This window comes from Channa argus, chromosome 13 (assembly GCF_033026475.1).
Source record: "Channa argus isolate prfri chromosome 13, Channa argus male v1.0, whole genome shotgun sequence".
Lineage (NCBI taxonomy): Eukaryota > Metazoa > Chordata > Actinopteri > Anabantiformes > Channidae > Channa > Channa argus.
In genome coordinates this window covers 20,123,782-20,140,034 of record NC_090209.1, presented here as the reverse complement: position 1 = coordinate 20,140,034, position 16,253 = coordinate 20,123,782, and the positions used below count along the sequence as shown (strand labels likewise).

The 16,253-nt window shown below is 37.9% G+C and overlaps 1 protein-coding gene and 1 long non-coding RNA gene across 8 annotated transcripts; one reads left to right on the top strand and one right to left on the bottom strand.

The window, feature by feature from the left end:
- Positions 1-1,348: 1,348 nt before the first annotated feature.
- On the bottom strand, positions 1,349-3,409 carry LOC137140306 (uncharacterized). Its single transcript, XR_010916439.1, has 3 exons — positions 3,251-3,409; positions 2,913-3,060; positions 1,349-2,628 (listed from the first exon to the last, which is right to left on the bottom strand). It is a non-coding gene; the product is annotated as an uncharacterized lncRNA (long non-coding RNA).
- An 885-nt stretch (positions 3,410-4,294) lies between these two features.
- Positions 4,295-16,211, top strand: cdk11b (cyclin dependent kinase 11B). 7 transcript variants are annotated; one of them, XR_010916378.1, is made up of 21 exons: positions 4,295-4,432; positions 5,222-5,355; positions 5,796-5,935; positions 6,136-6,263; positions 6,349-6,487; positions 6,867-7,003; positions 7,342-7,464; positions 7,596-7,700; positions 8,220-8,366; positions 8,454-8,528; positions 9,229-9,440; positions 9,553-9,643; positions 9,737-9,858; positions 9,956-10,061; positions 10,201-10,322; positions 11,524-11,631; positions 12,278-12,394; positions 12,797-12,945; positions 14,550-14,596; positions 14,823-15,001; positions 15,095-15,234. XR_010916378.1 is itself a non-coding variant. In XM_067527283.1 (21 exons), exons 2-20 carry the CDS (start codon positions 5,245-5,247, stop codon positions 14,876-14,878), a joined length of 2,235 nt encoding a protein of 744 aa, XP_067383384.1. In that variant the 5' UTR covers positions 4,295-4,432; positions 5,222-5,244; the 3' UTR covers positions 14,879-14,882; positions 15,095-15,230. The 7 variants fall into 7 exon arrangements, 6 of the variants coding, with proteins under 6 accessions (XP_067383384.1, XP_067383385.1, XP_067383386.1 ...); XM_067527283.1 differs by having other exon boundaries at positions 14,823-14,882; positions 15,095-15,230; XM_067527284.1 differs by lacking the exon at positions 14,823-15,001 and having other exon boundaries at positions 15,095-15,237.
- Positions 16,212-16,253: the final 42 nt, after the last annotated feature.

Below are 16,253 nucleotides of genomic sequence, written 5' to 3'. Positions count from 1 at the left end.
GGGACTCTTTCAAACTATATGGTGTCCTGGTGATTTGAACCGGATACAGAGGAAATGATGTTAATAAACATAGAAACAAACTCAGTGGCCCAACTAATTTGCGTGTCAGCTTTCCTTATGCGACTTGTTTTGAAAGTTTTCCATAGTACAATACAAACATTTTATTTAGTATAATGCACATGTTTAAATGACCACACTGTTCAGAGCAGACAGTTAACCAAGGATTTGTTAAAAGGCAACTCCACCAATTTTTTATTTGGTTTCTATGGCTTTAGTTTAGGGTGTAAATGTACATTAATGGTTTTAAACTTTCCTCTGACTTCACTATATTAAACAATTTCCCTGCTTCTAGCTGAAAAGCTCCTACAGATGACAGCACCTGGAGGAGTTTTTCATCGTTAGGAGTTCAGATGATGTCATCTAAAGGAGCTCTGGAAAAGCAGGTTGCCCATGATTACAAACTCTGTAGTATGAGCAACGAGATTACATAATCTGAATTTAAGGTTACCCCAAGTGATGTGACCCAGAGGCATTTTTACAGGGAAGTTCATGTAGGGAAATTAGAGGGACATTTTCTGACATTCAGTGACACATACAATTTAAACTACAACCAAAAGAAGCAAGTTCAAAATCAGTTAAGGTGTCCTTTAATAAGTTTAATAAATTTACCTTTCACGCAGGACTGTGGAGGTATTATGGAAACTGATCATGGTAAGATATACTTCTTCTGGTCAATGAGTTTTAGGCCTTAGGTAATTGCTGTGTGAAGTATGTTACAGTAATCAGCACAGTGAAGTACAGTATTTTCTACACAGACTGCACTGTATTAATATGAGTGTCAAACTCACACAGTGGACTTTATGGGATATCTTTCATCTACATCATTACTGTTGGTCTTGATGGTATGGTCTTCAGGGTCACCGCTTTGATTTATACACATTTTTTTATCAGATTTATTAGAAATGTTTCTAAATGTGTAATGTAGAAGGTTTCAAGCACAACGTCTGTGTCTAAAAAGAATTTGGCAGGGAAATCATCTCAAGCGGTCAAAGGTCTGTTATAAAAAACATTTAAATAATCTTATAATTATTTCTTGTAGTTATAGTAATATAACCCCCGTTTAAAGTCTTCAAACTATAAAACATAGTCCTTAACAGGATGTCTCATTTGGTATTGCACTATAAACCAGTCATTTCCAGGTACTGCAAATCCTGTGCACAGTGTCAGTGATCAAATTTCATTTGTGGTGAACATTTCAGAGATGTTGCAAAAACAAACCCTTCTCTTAGCTCAAACTTGGGTCCTAGGTCTGCAGTGGGGGAATGAAAGGCATCAAAGCAAAAGCAGAGACAATGTAGTGGTAGATTTATTTGAAGCCCAGACATGACCTTTCATTTCAACAGTACAGCGTTATTGGTTTAATTAGTTTTGTTGTACACTTGTTTCACATAAAATATTTAGCAGGAGTGTTTTCATAGCATTTCATTTTAATGAAGCCAAAGGTTCTGAAGGTGGTGCTATTTTCTTGCATTAGCCACCATCATTGTAGGTGCTCTTGACTAGCTCAGTTCTTTGAAACATGATGTAAAGGTAACATACATTACTTTGATAATGATTTTCTAAATAAGGAAGTTATACATTTAAACCAAAAACCAAATATTTAATAATCTGGCTTCAGACCATCTGTTTGTAGTAAGTAAACCTTGCTTAACCTTTTCTGGTGAATATCATGCGTAAATATTTAAAGATATTGGTGTTCGAGGTTTGGTTGGTTTGGTGGTTGGATTTTCACCAAACTGACAGACCAAGTGTTGCAGATGTTAGATCAACTCAGTCATTCATTAACTTCCAGGTTGCTGCAAAATTAGCCAACCCTGCACAGGTCAAGATTTCCAGTGGGTCTGTGTGAACAAAGTCAAACTAGGACTGTTACAGCCTGTAGAAACTTCCTGCAACCAATCAAAATACCAAAAGGCACCTCTTAGAGAAGGAAACATACATGCCGCTACATAAATACACAAGATGAAATAAGCTTCACAAATAAGGGATAAGGGGAAATAAGGGTAAGTGTAGTGTAATGAATGAATAAAACACACGGTAAAGGAAAAGCCACTGGCAGCACCATGGTAATAGTCAAGAAAATATTGGCTCCAGCTGTCACTGTATTAACTCTTGGTAATCCAGACATCAATTGTAAATTAAATTCAAACATTATGTCTACCTACTGATTCTGCACAACAATGCAGTTTAACTATCACATACTATAAAAATTGAGATAATTGAGCAAAAAAGGTTTAGTTTCCCTGCATCATAATTTTTGATATGTGTTAAATGAAGTACACTCAATCCCACTGAATTGAGGAGATGTAATGTATATAAATCTTGAATGTATCATAGCTACACATTTTTAGACACAGCTGAGTTGATTGCTCTTCTGTATTAAAATGCCTCATTGTCCACATTGTTTTGGTCAAGCTTTTTCCTTTGCAGGCTAGGCTTACTCAGGCGCACTTATGGACGTAGTATCCGGTCACATAACCTATGATGTAGATGAACACCAGTGCGGCCAAAGCTCCTGCTGTTTTCACTACTATCCCAGTATTGCCAGTACAAAATCTGTTGTAGAGCCTGTGAATGTGCAAGAAAAAGAGACAGGAATGCATTTTAACAATAAAGCAACCTTCAGTAGGTTTAAAAGATACTTTTTAACATGTAATTTGTAACTTTGTAACATACTTTGAAATTTGTAACATGAAATTACCTTCTCTTCTAATGCTAGTAATGCCATGCCTCAACTTAGTCCTAGATTGTTTTATTTCATGAATATAACTTTATATTTGCTTATCTGTAACATCATAAAAATATCAATATGAATACTTAAGATTAGATTTTTGGGCATCTCTTTGTTTCACCTCATTACAGTAGGCTGTGATGCCCCCACATTCATGTTGATGTTGTCCTCATTCCAACGAGCATACTGCACACTTTCTGCCTGATTGGACTCCATTTGGGAAGTCATTCCTTTTCTCAGTGTTTCCCGCCTCAAACTAGACACACACTCTAACAGAGACAGGGTGATTACTTGTGCATGTCTGCAATAATAATTATAAATCTGGTGTTAAAATATATTTAAATATATAAATATTTTCTATTACTGTCCAGGTGTTAAACCAGAACACACACATAAAAAATCAGACTCAAGAAACAGTAATTTGATGATTGAGTTCAGTTAAACCTAAATTATGCTCACCTGTTTTAGTCTGGAGACAGTTGACAACCAGTCCATGCAGCTCTGCTCTGCAGCACTTTTAAAGCCACATCTAGCAGAGACCCATGCTTCCTGTTATGGGACCTTGGTCATAGTTCATGTGCTAACTGAGGTCATAAATTCTTGTCTTTCACCACCTTATATGACTCCTTCTCACTGATAAAGGGCAATTCAAGCAAAGTGCTTTCATTAGTCCCCAGTTTCACCACATCCTGTGCCCATTTTGCATCGCAAAGCACAAATAATTATGTTGAAAATTTTTATGACACTGATGAGGAGCAACATGTTTTAGATGTGTTAGTACAAAACAAGTGGAAGAAACACTGAACTCTGGTGTTTATAACAAAACGGAGTGATCTCGAGTTATTATCCAATAACTGTATTTTCGTAAAAAGGTAAATGTAGACTGTTGGGGAAACTACTTTGAAAGCATTGATTTGCAAGCTTCACACTAAAATAAGATGAACTACAACAACATACAAATATTTAAAATAAGAAAGCAAATTACACATCCAAATTCTAATGATTATTCATGAAAAATGTCTTCAGATGTTACTCGTGTTTTTTTATTTGTTTTTCTACTATTCATCTCTATTCTGTTTTATTCTACATACCGTGTAGAATAAATATATTAAATTATATTATGGGCTAGTCGTTTTTTTACACTGTATGTATTGTAATTGGATGTAATGAGGGATTTATGTCTGCTCCTGCACACAGGTGGGAGTTAATGAATATTGAAATAATGCTACTTTATTAACTGCAAGAAATGCACTGCTTAATAAATAATGTGACTTCTCAAATTTGGCAAAAAAACAAAGAGGTATGTTCTATTATCGATTCCAACCATCTGTATGTAAGCGAGCTGTAAAATGGGACTTACTTCTCTGTCCTGGTTATACTAAGAAAATGAAGGAACTGTACTTAAGGATCAACAGAACTCGAGTTTACTTAGCTTGGAGGGTTGAAAGAAAATAAAGAAAGTGCTGTGCTTTCTTCGTGCTGCTGGGCTGTAATGGGTATAAGCTAGATGGGACGTTCAATACGACACCGAACCTGAGGAGGACCGTCGTAGCTGCGTCTATTCTGCCAAACAGAGGAAGAAGACGAAGAAGAAGAATAAGACACTTCCGGTGTGTAGTTATACCGCTGCGCATAATTCAGGTATGTTTAGCCATATAACTGCTCACTAAATGTTGGCATTATCTTGTATATTTTTGCTTTTAACTACAAATAAAGCCGCAGCTATATTTTCGTTACTTTAAAGCTCCACATATTGCGCCAAGTGGTTATTTTAGAACCGTGGCGATAGCTAAAGTAGTTGTGTAGCAACAATCGAACATGCTGTTTGTAGCTAACTATGGTTAGCTAGATAGCTAATGTGTTTTGTAACGTTACGCTTGGCTCAACACACAGCGAGTTCATATATTTTATATATTAACACTAAGGTCAAATAACTAAATGTACTTTTAAATATACAACTGTATAATTGTAGGAAGTTCTTTACCGTTACGTCTTCTTAACTGGTCAGCTAACCAACTTGAACAACGTAACTTCAGCTAGCTAAACGCTGATTTAAACGCTATAAGTCTCATTCGTATCCCGTACATGATTGGCAGTAGATATGATCACCAAGCCGCATTTAAAATAGGTCGTCCGCACAGTGCGTTTTGGTTAGGCAGCAGTGGTAACATGAAAGATATAGTCTAGTTATTAAAGTTAACATTGCTGACATTGCTGGACGTGGTTTGTGCCTTGTGTCACGGTAATAACTAATTCAAATTTAGAACGAAGCCTCAGAATCTCACGTTTTTCAGTTAAGTTTTGCAAAGACTTAAAAAATGTCTGTCTGTCATTGAACCATTCGTTTTACTTCTACATAAGAATGGGACTTAATGATTCAAATTAAGTTGCACTGAATTGACATGTAATGAACTCTGGTGTCATGTGTAGCAGGCGGTGCAGAGTGGACGCTGATGGGGGACGAAAAGGAGACTTGGAAAGTTAAAACTCTTGATGAAATCCTACTTGAGAAAAAACGCAGAAGAGAGTTAGAAGAGAGAACAGATCTCAAGCGCCAGAAAAATGTAATGTATTTGAACAGTATTGTGTAATCCCACATATTGATAAATTGTCAATAGCAAATATGTATCATAGCTGTCACAGAATTTTTGCATTTAACTGTACCATGGCAAGACTTACAAATCTGCTTGTATATTGTTTATGCTTGAAAACATGGGAGTTGTAATAAGTAATCTACAAATACCAATATTTTTATCAGTTTGTTTGTGCTTTAATAAAAGATATTGGCAAACTCGTATTTCACGGGCCATATTGCCAGAAAATATGTAAAAGAATACTTTTTATGTACTTGTTTAGGAAAATATATATGTTCTATTACATAACATATGGTGCGTTTTTCTTTCTTTTTTTTTTTCTAATTTTAATAACTGCTTTTAATCTACATCTCTGTCTAATCTATATCGCTACAGCTTTAATCAAAAATTCAACGTTTGTTGTTTTGCAGTTTCCACAGAGCCTTGTTCCACAGGCGGATGATCGGGAATCCAAACGAGACACTCCGGAGGAAGGAGAACTACGGGAACAAAGAATGGAAATAACAATTCGTAATTCCCCGTATGCACGGGAGGATTCAACAGAGGACAGGTAGCTAATATAAACTAGTAATATATATTTGGTACATGGCTGCACATGTAGGAAAGAGTTTTTTTTTTGCGTGTGTGTTAGGGCATGTAATACTTCAACTGAAAAGTAGATATGCAATAACTTTTAAACAACCCAGTAATGTGATTGGAACTTTTTAGTGCGTCATTGTTTTTTTGTTTTGTTTTTTTCAATTTCTGCAGAGGAGAAGAAGATGAATCATTAGCAATCAAGCCTCCACAGCAAATAGCTAGGAAAGACAAATCTCACCACAGAAAGGAGGAGAAGAGAAAAGATAAAAGGCGTCATCGCAGTCACTCTGCGGAAGGAGGTAGAGGAGTACTGTTAAAGCTGAAAACATGTTTGGAACTGTTTTTCTGGATCTGGTTCCAACTCGGTGTTTTATGCTTTTCCAGCAGGAAAACATGTACGACCTAAAGACAAAGAGCGAGAGAGTGATCGCAGGAAACGTCAGTGGGAAGAAGACAAAGCCCGACGAGATTGGGAAAGGGCAAAAAGAAGGGAACAGGCTCGAGCTCATTCACGTAGAGAGAGGTGAGCATTGGCCCTAGAATGGCAACATATACTCATGGTCTCATGTTAGTTTATACAGTGATGAACCACTGTAATGTGTCAACATTTTGTAAATGTCAGCTAAATTCTTTTTAATCTTTTGGATAACATGAAACTTGATTTACAGCTCTATTTTTTTTAAATATCTTTGCAGTGCAGATTTGAAGTAGGGATATCCGAATAATCTTCACAATTATTTAGTTAATTTGTTAATAGAGCAGTAGTGTAGCCATATACCAAATGCATGTTTGAGTAAGACAAGATTTATCAACATAGGCAATGACAGAAAAGGGCTTTTGGTTGTCTGAACAGAATTTGAGAGACCTGTTTTTTGGGGGGGGGTTTTTTGTTTAACACACAGGGACCGACTAGAGCAGCTGGAACGCCAGCGTGAACGGGACCGGAAAATCCGTGACCAGCAGAAAGAGCAACGGGATTTCAAGGATCGAGAAAGGAGAACTGATGAGCGACGCAAAGAAAGAGGGTCTAGACGGGAAGGTCGGTGAATTAACCAAAACACCTGTTGGACAACAGGAATTTTTTAAAATGTTGTTTTTACTTTGGACAGAGCCAAAGCAGCTTTCCCCCTGTGCTATTATTTTTTTCTGCTAAGCATGGCCAAACACATCCTAATTCATTTTCTGTAGGTAACACACAGACAAGAATCCCACTGATAACTCTTACAAAACTTTGCACAAGAAAACAAATACACACATTTCCCAAAACCTTAAACATAAAGCATCCAGGGTTGGTGTCCTACCACCAACAATTAGGGTTGTGTGTAAACTGTAAAGTCAAGTATAGAGCGGTGAATAATAAGACATTCCCGTTCACAGTGCTGTCTCACCATCGGACGCAACCTGATGACTATGAGAAGCCAAAACAAAGTCACCGCAGCCGCAGTCCTACCCATGTTTCCCGGGACAGATCTGAACATAGTGATCCATGGAAAAGTGCAAGTGAGTGTACCATTATACCATAGTCTTTATTATCATGTTTTTAAGTTTATTCTTAATTGTGGGTTGTCTTTGTTTGCTGGTACAACGAATCTTCATTTGCATTAAATGCACTCACTGGGTTTTGTCTACAGCATTGAAGGAGGAGAAGCCAGAGAGCAAAGACCTTCTAGCAGACCTACAGGACATCAGTGACAGTGAAAGAAAAACCAGCACAGCAGAATCCTCCATGGGTAATGGTAATTCAAACTTTGAGAAACCAGCAGAAGGCATGTGCAAATTGCATATTCCTGCATACTCTTAATAGTACTTGGGAAGCGTGAAGTTGTTGGTAGTGCACAAAATGAAATGAGGATAGTCAATCAATTATTTTTGTTATTTTCAAGATTAGATCAGAAGCACAGCGGGAATATAGTGGTTGAAATAAATTAATATTGTTGTACTTCTTCTTATGTTGCACCCCAGTATGATTCCAGTAGCCACTTTGACCTTAATACTAAACATACAGTAGCATTATCACCTTACTGACAGTTTCAGCCTAAAAACTGAGAAACTATAACTTTGTAAAAGTAGAATTTATGGCAGAGCCACTGTATTGGATTGCATTAAGTTGCACAGGTGGTCATAATGATATGCCTGATCAGTGTAACACCACAAGAACCAACAATTGCAAGCTGACACGGACGTTTGAGACTTCTAGGTTGACTGCTTCAGATCATATTGTAAAATTGGTGTATAATCTTTGAATTCTTGTCTAGCATCAGCATCAGGTTCTGATGAAGAGGAGGAGGATGAAGAGGAATCCAGCAGCCAGAGTGAGGGGGAAGAAGAAGAAGAAGAGGAGGAGGAAGAAGAAGAAGAAGAGGAATCAGTGTCAGGCTCTGGGAGGTCTGAGCAGAGTGCAGGTGAGACTGTTTGTGAATAATGTGTCGCTATGATAGGTTTAATTTTACAGCATCGCAGCGGTAAAACAGCAGCTTCCTTGTTTTCAGAGGATGTGAGTGAAGATGAGCAATCAGAAGAGGACTTTGAAGAAGAGAGGGAAAATGGAAATCACATAGCAGCAGGTGAGTGATGCTGTCATGTCTGTGTAAAGGTGACATCACCAGTTCTAATTTGGCATTTTACTGAATGAGGAAGCTCCTTTAAGGGGCATTGCTGGAAAGTATTCTAATGATTCAAATGTTTTCTAGCTGAACTAAATTGTAGATGAGTCTTGAGTTTTTATGACAGTTTTGAAAGGTTGCATGGCCAGTAGCGTGGCTCCTCTCAATCCTGGACAATCCCTCCCACCCACTGCACTGCGTGCTGGCTGCACAGAGGAGCCTTTCAGCCAGAGACTGATCACAGTCAGGTTATCCACAGAATGCCACAGGAGATCCTTTCTTCCAGTGGCTATTAAACTGTTCAACGCATCCCCCTTCCCTAATAAGGAGTGAGAATGGTCCAAATTTAATTTATGTTTACTTCTCTAGCTGGGTTTTTTTCTTATTTATTTATCAATATCTCATGGGATAAGCCGAAAGGACCAAAAAAAAAAAAAAGATCAATATTTCGTATTTGTTGTCTTATTTTTGTGTGTGTGTGTGTGTGTTTTTGTGTGTGTGTGTTAGGTAATTGACAGCCCTGGTTTGTCTTCAATACCTAATCAGCAGACTGATAAATGATAAAATAATTATAAATAATATAATCATCATATTAACAATTGTTAGATGCAACCTTAAATTACCATAAAAAGCTACACTAACTTTAACTTTTGCCTTTTAGTGCCAGAATCTCGTTTTGACCATGACTCTGAGGAGAGTGGAGACGATGTGGAGGAAGAGGAGGAGGATGAAGCAGATGAGGGTGACCCTACCCCTCATTCTCAGACTCACTCACGCTCCCCCACTCCTGAAGGGAACTATGTCCCTGACTCTCCCCCAATTTCACCTGTGGAACTGAAGAAGGAGCTACCCAAGTATCTGCCTGCTTTGCAGGTTCGTAGCAACAAAGCAGAATTATCAGCATCAATATAAATTACAATCATGTATTTGTAATCATGTAATGCAAGTTAGAGATCTTCATTAACATTGTATGTTTTTTGTGCAGGGTTGTCGCAGTGTTGAGGAATTCCAGTGTCTGAACAGAATAGAGGAGGGAACCTACGGTGTGGTATACAGAGCCAAGGACAAAAAGACCGGTATTAAAGTTAACATGTGAATTCATTTGCTTTTACGATTCTCTCTTGTGGTTGTTGATGAAATAATAAATAATATATTTCATGTCATTTCAGATGAGATTGTGGCCCTTAAAAGACTAAAAATGGAGAAGGAGAAGGAGGGCTTTCCTATCACCTCTTTAAGAGAAATCAATACAATTCTCAAAGCTCAACATCCAAATATTGTCACAGTGAGGGTAAGGTCTTGAAAAATACTCAATTACATTTAACATAACATATACACACTTTAATTTGTGGTGTTTTAGGAAAATTATGTTTATTTCTCACCATCAGGAAATAGTTGTCGGAAGCAATATGGACAAGATTTACATTGTGATGAACTACGTGGAACATGATCTAAAGAGTTTAATGGAAACCATGAAGCAGCCTTTTCTGCCAGGTAATGTGAGATTTGCCTGTGTGTCATAGGTTGAACTTGAACATAGGTTGAATTTTGTTTTTCTTTCTTTTTTTTTTTTCTTTTAGGTCTCTTCTTCAATGCATAACACCTCTGTTTAAGCATGACATTTTTCTTTCAGGTGAGGTAAAGACTCTGATGATTCAGCTGCTTCGAGGAGTTCGACATCTCCACGATAACTGGATCCTCCACCGAGATCTGAAGACGTCCAATCTTCTATTGAGCCATAAGGGTATCCTCAAGGCAAGATTGAATTTGACTATTTTTTTTTTTTACAATACAACCACATCTTTTCAAATGGAAAACTAGATTTAGCATTTCCGTTGTGTTTGTTTTTGTTTTTTGTTTTTTTTAGTTTGGTTATATTGGTCACTAACTGTCCTATCCAGTATGTACCTAGCCATTCATCCAATGGCAGCTGGGATTGGCTCCAGCACTGCTGCAACCCCCAATGTGATAAACGGTTCAAGGAATTTGGGATTTTCAGCCTGGTCTTAATGAAAACTTGATTGGTATTTCAGTATTTGGAATAGACTGTTGGTCGCTACAAGTTTTCCTGCTTTCCACTGTATTTGCAAATGTTTCCACCCAGAATGTTACTACAGCATGAAAAATGTTCAGTTTTGTTCCATGAAATTGAACATCAAAGTCCACATGATACTTTCAGGTTCAAATTTCAGCAGTCCAAAAGCCAAATCCAATTAGACTGGCTTTCTCCAAGTAGTGAATACAGTTAACTTGGCAGATTTGTAATTTGCAGATTAAATTTGCATTTTGAGGTGTTGGGACACAAAAAAATGTATAAAAGTCGCTCCCAGTGTGGGTTTATTATATCTGTGTTTTTGTGATTTAATCCAGTGTTTGTTGGTTTTCATCCAGACAGCTGTTAACAGCTGGATTATGTTTGTCTTTTATCTTTTTTTTTTTTTTTTTTATTTAAAGTGCAGTATTGAAAAAAAATGACTTATTCCCTTTAATTTCGTGGATTGATCGATAGTTACTAACTTGTGCCACAATCAAATTAATGTTAAATCCAAGATGAAGATGTGAAACCTTAAGGGCACTGAAGAGTAAATGGTCTTCAGCCAGTTAGAGTCCTGTAATTAAGGTTTTGATAAATATTACCTCAAAGTGGTGTACTGAGAAAACACTAAAGAGTATAAAAACTCAAAGAATGGGTTCCTTTAATCCATCATTCAATGATGGATTAGCAGCAGCACAGTTGCGCAAACAACACATGATTACTAAAGGTCAATTAGTGCATGATTTCTGGCAAAATCCAAAACATAGTCAGACTGTGTCCATATCTTAAAAATAATAATAATAATAATAAAGCAAAATAAACAGGCTTTACAGTAATTTGTCTGTTTGTTTGGGGTTTCCCCCAGAATAAAATGTATTAGTCCCATAGTTCTTTTTTTTCTGTCATTGTCTTTTGCTGTAGATTGGTGACTTTGGTTTGGCTCGGGAGTATGGTTCCCCCCTAAAGCCATACACCCCGGTAGTGGTGACCCTGTGGTACCGTTCACCAGATCTACTGCTTGGAGCCAAGGTGAGAATTCAAGTTCACACTGCCTCCCTACATTGCAGGAGCAGATGAAATACCAGTAGTTGAGTTAGAAAGCAATGTCAGAAACTGCTGTTTCTCATTGAAATTTATTTTATATTAGTTGCCAGAGTTGTCTATCAAATGTGACTTGTGGTTAAAAAGACATGTGTGTTGGATACAGATTTAGCTCTAAACAGTATTGTGTCTGGTTGCCAGCCAGATGCTTTTTCTAAATAGTTTCCACAGTATCCTAAGCTGTTAGGAATATGAAAATGTGTTTCTACCTTAATGCTGCATGCATGTTTTGTATAAGAAACCTGTTTATGCAAAGGCCTCCACCACATACGTTAAGGAAATGTACTTCTATGTGCTAGAGTTGGTTACTTCATCTTGATTGCATGTTTTACCCAAATACATATTTCTACGAAAAGACATCTGTGAATCATTAAGCTGAAATGATAACAAATACCACAAAATAGTGTTTGAGTTTAACAGTGTATGATTTACAAAGCCATAAGGCAGAGATCCAGCAGTGTGTCGCTGCACATACACTTTCACAGAAAAGACAAATTCAAACACAGCAACACGCCAGAAAGACTGTCTACTTTGTTTCTGCAGATTGCCAATGTGTTTGCTCTTCTCTCCACAGGAGTACTCCACAGCTGTGGACATGTGGTCAGTGGGCTGCATATTTGGCGAGCTCCTAACCCAGAAACCTCTTTTCCCTGGAAAATCTGAAATTGACCAAATTAACAAGATTTTCAAGGTAAGTGCCCTCATCTGCCCTCATGCAATGAAGTAAATCCTCACCATAATGGGTGTAGCTTATATGTTTACACTGTGTAAATCTTAAGTGTTTTCTGTCAGAATATCTCCGCCTGCAGTTTGACATTGTACCACAGTGTGGAGCTGTTGTTGTCAACTAAGCTGATAATAATGTGAAACTGTGATACTCAACATACTGGGCAGGGAGACAGCAGTGTAGACTGATATCATTCAGGGCTCCTAAAATCTCCCTACAGTACTTAGCAATGATAAGTTAAAGTATTAAAATGTACTTAACCCCGGTCTATTGCCACATGTCTGTGGTTGATGAACACCTCTATCAAAATGGGAATATCTTATATCCATCTCTCAGTATGCCTGCTGGCTCATGTTTTGTCTGTAGGATCTGGGGTCACCCAGTGAGAAGATCTGGCCCAACTACAATGAGCTGCCCGCTGTGAAAAAGATGACTTTCACAGAGTATCCCTACAACAACCTGCGAAAACGCTTTGGAGCACTGCTCTCTGACCAAGGCTTTGACCTCATGAACAAGTAGGTTTCCTAAAGGCTGCTTTATTCAACAAAAGTCCCAACATTACACCTCACACACTGCACTGCTTGTTTACTACAACACTTCCAGCTGTTTTCTGTCTGCCAGTTGCAATAAAAGAAAGTGAGTAGTATTAATACAACAGCTTAAAACTATCTAGTTTCCTGTCTAGTTTCCTACATGTGGACAAAATTATTGAATTAGTCTTGCTACTATCCACACATGCGTTATATTAACAACAATTCATGACAGGGTTTTCAGTCTGTTATTGGTAGAACAATGAAGGGCAAATTCTCAACTACTAATATCAGTAACAATCAGCATGTCTCCCACAGTGGAAATTGCCTTACTTGGATGAACACAGTGCTGTCAAACTCTTTCCAGAGCGTTTTATTCACTCAGTGCATTTCTGCCAAGCCGACTTAGAACATGACAACAGTAGCAGACTGATCATTTATCAACTTGCCTCAGCAGTAATCGTGTTCCATTTCATTGTTCTGCTTTATACACACACACTATGGTGATGTTCCGCTCCACATTGAAAATGCACATTAAATACAGAAAATTAATTTCACACAATAAATTTCCTTAATATGTTTAGATCAGTATTATTTAAGGGTTCCCTCCTCTCAAATCTTCACCCACCCCCAGAGCCTTTTGCCTACACCTGTAAATGACAAAACCATATTGCTTAGTTTCCTCACAGCTGCAGAGAATGGTAACATGTCCCCAGTGCTGCACAGGGATCACGGTTCAGAGGAAGTTTGCGCCCGCCCTGCACTGCTAAAATGTTTCAGCTGTCAGAAGTGTTTACCCAGGGACATCTTCAGGCTACAGGAGGTCAACTCGTAGAGAATTGCCTCAGACAGAGCAATGGAGCAGCAGTTTAGAAGTGTGGTTTTGCAGGTAGTCACAGAACAGTTTGAAATATCACACCCCCCCCATGTAGAAAGTGTGTGAAAACCACTGCTCAGGCAGGTTACCAACCTGAGCAGTGGTATTGCATGCAATAAATTTTTAATTATTATTTTTTTTTTTAATCCTATGAATGAATTAATATTTTTCTTTTCTCTTTATATACTGTAAACATGTTTTTATGAATCAAATAAAACCCAGCAGGACTCTTTGGTGTTAAGGAGGAGCCCGTCCACAGGTGCAGAAAGAGCACACATTCTTGGAATCTCAAAAACAATAATTTTAACCCAATGCCAGTGGCCACATGTGTCATAAAGCTAATATCACTGTAATCACAGTCAATAATTCTTCTCAGGCATTCCTTCTACATAAAAACAGTATGCTTCTTTTTTTGTAAAATCTTTGCAGGTTGTTGTCATCTACCACACTCCTCATGCTTAGGGTAGATTCCAAAAAGCCAATTATTACAGTTGAGCAGATACTCATTATGCTGTGTCGATCCTGTCATGTAAAATTAGGACTCCTTGTACCAACCCACTGGCCTCTATTCTGTTCAGTGTGTCTGTTTAATTGTAATGTTATAGTGAAAGCATATTTTTACATTAGATTCCTACACTCACTATTAACATCCCATACAGTGTAAAATTCTTGTTTATTTCTTTGGGGTCCTCAAATGTCCAAATCTTAATAGGCAGACATCAGACAGATGGGGCAGAAACGTCCATCTCATTAATAAATGTATGTATCAATCCGATCGCATCTTCCATAGTTTGGCTAATAATATGTTTTTATGCTGCTGTGTTTAAGCGACTTACTATTTTTATTAAACACTTGTTTCGTACACACCGCTACATGATGCTTGTCTTTAAGATCTTTAGGGTCTTGTCCCAGTTTTATGCTTAATGTTTTTGCTCATCCTTTCCTGTTACAATTTATATGTTGTGTTTAATTGTTGTTTTTATAGCTGATTTAACATCTAACCTGAAGGACTGGCCTCAGGAAAACAACAGGTCGAATTAAATTGGTAAATAAATTAAGCCAATCAAAGCTCTGTGACCAGGTATCCTCTTTATCAAGGGAGACTCCAGTTTACAATTATAATTTTTTTTTTTTTTTACCATCACACTCCACACACAGGACTTTGTGAGTTACGTTGTCGCCCATACTTCTTTATTTTTAAACATCTCTGAAATGTTTAGCATTTCCATTTTAACCTGGCCAGTCACTGTTTTGCAGATTCCTAACTTACTGCCCCAGTAAGAGGATCATAGCAGACGAGGCACTCAAGCACGAGTATTTCAGAGAGACGCCGCTGCCCATTGACCCGTCCATGTTCCCAACCTGGCCGGCCAAGAGTGAGCAACAGAGGGTGAAAAGAGGCACCAGCCCTCGTCCACCCGAGGGAGGCCTGGGCTATAGTCAACTGGTAAGCGCATTAGGCTCCACTTTCTCCATTACATACAGCTACCAGCCCCTCCAAACACTGTTTGTGTTAAATAGAGTACAGACGTACAGGCATCACCATGTGAAGGTTTTCATTCTTTATCTCCATTTTATTCTCACTGTGGTTTCTCTACTGACACCAAAACAAAATAATAATACCAGTCATGATAATAATGTTCATGCATAATTGTAGAATACAATCAAAATACCTTGTTCAGGGTTTTCCAAAGGTAACCAGTGTAGTATTGATCAGTTCTGTAATAAATATATAAGAAATAAAACTGCATGAGGGGTGATAAAACTGTCTTTTACTGCAAGCTAACTTTAATTCCTGTTATCTCTCCAGGGTGATGATGACCTGAAAGACACAGGCTTTCACCTGACAACCAGCAACCAGGGAGCATCTGCAGTTGGTCCAGGATTCAGCCTGAAGTTCTGAGCTACAACATTTATGGGCATCTGACAAAAAGGCCGCAGAGGTTTCAAGGATTCCCCCCCCCCTCGGTCAATATCTGATCGATTCCAACTCTTACCAGATAGTCAGGACTGTCTCACAGCAAGACTGCTGGCTCAAACCTTTTGAATTTGCAGAATTCCCCACATTTTGGCTTTTCTGTGTTTTTAAGCCTTTACACCATTTAAAATGTGGCCAGTTTAGAAGAGACACAACCATACATTTGTTCAAACTATAGCTCTCATTTGTGACTTTTTCTTTTTTTCTTTTAAACTTCAAGAAGAAGGACCAGATTTTATAACCAGTAGGTATTTCCTGGCAGCATGAGCTACTGTATAATGATGCAGCACTGGCTGTGTTTTCCATCCAGCATAATGTTAGAATTTTTCTTCAGACTGTCAGCTCACTGGATGACCTGGGGACGAAGTTTTTGCTAGAAATAAAGTTTGAACTTTGTTTTGTCTGCCATCCTCTCTATATTTATAAACTCTGTCCAAG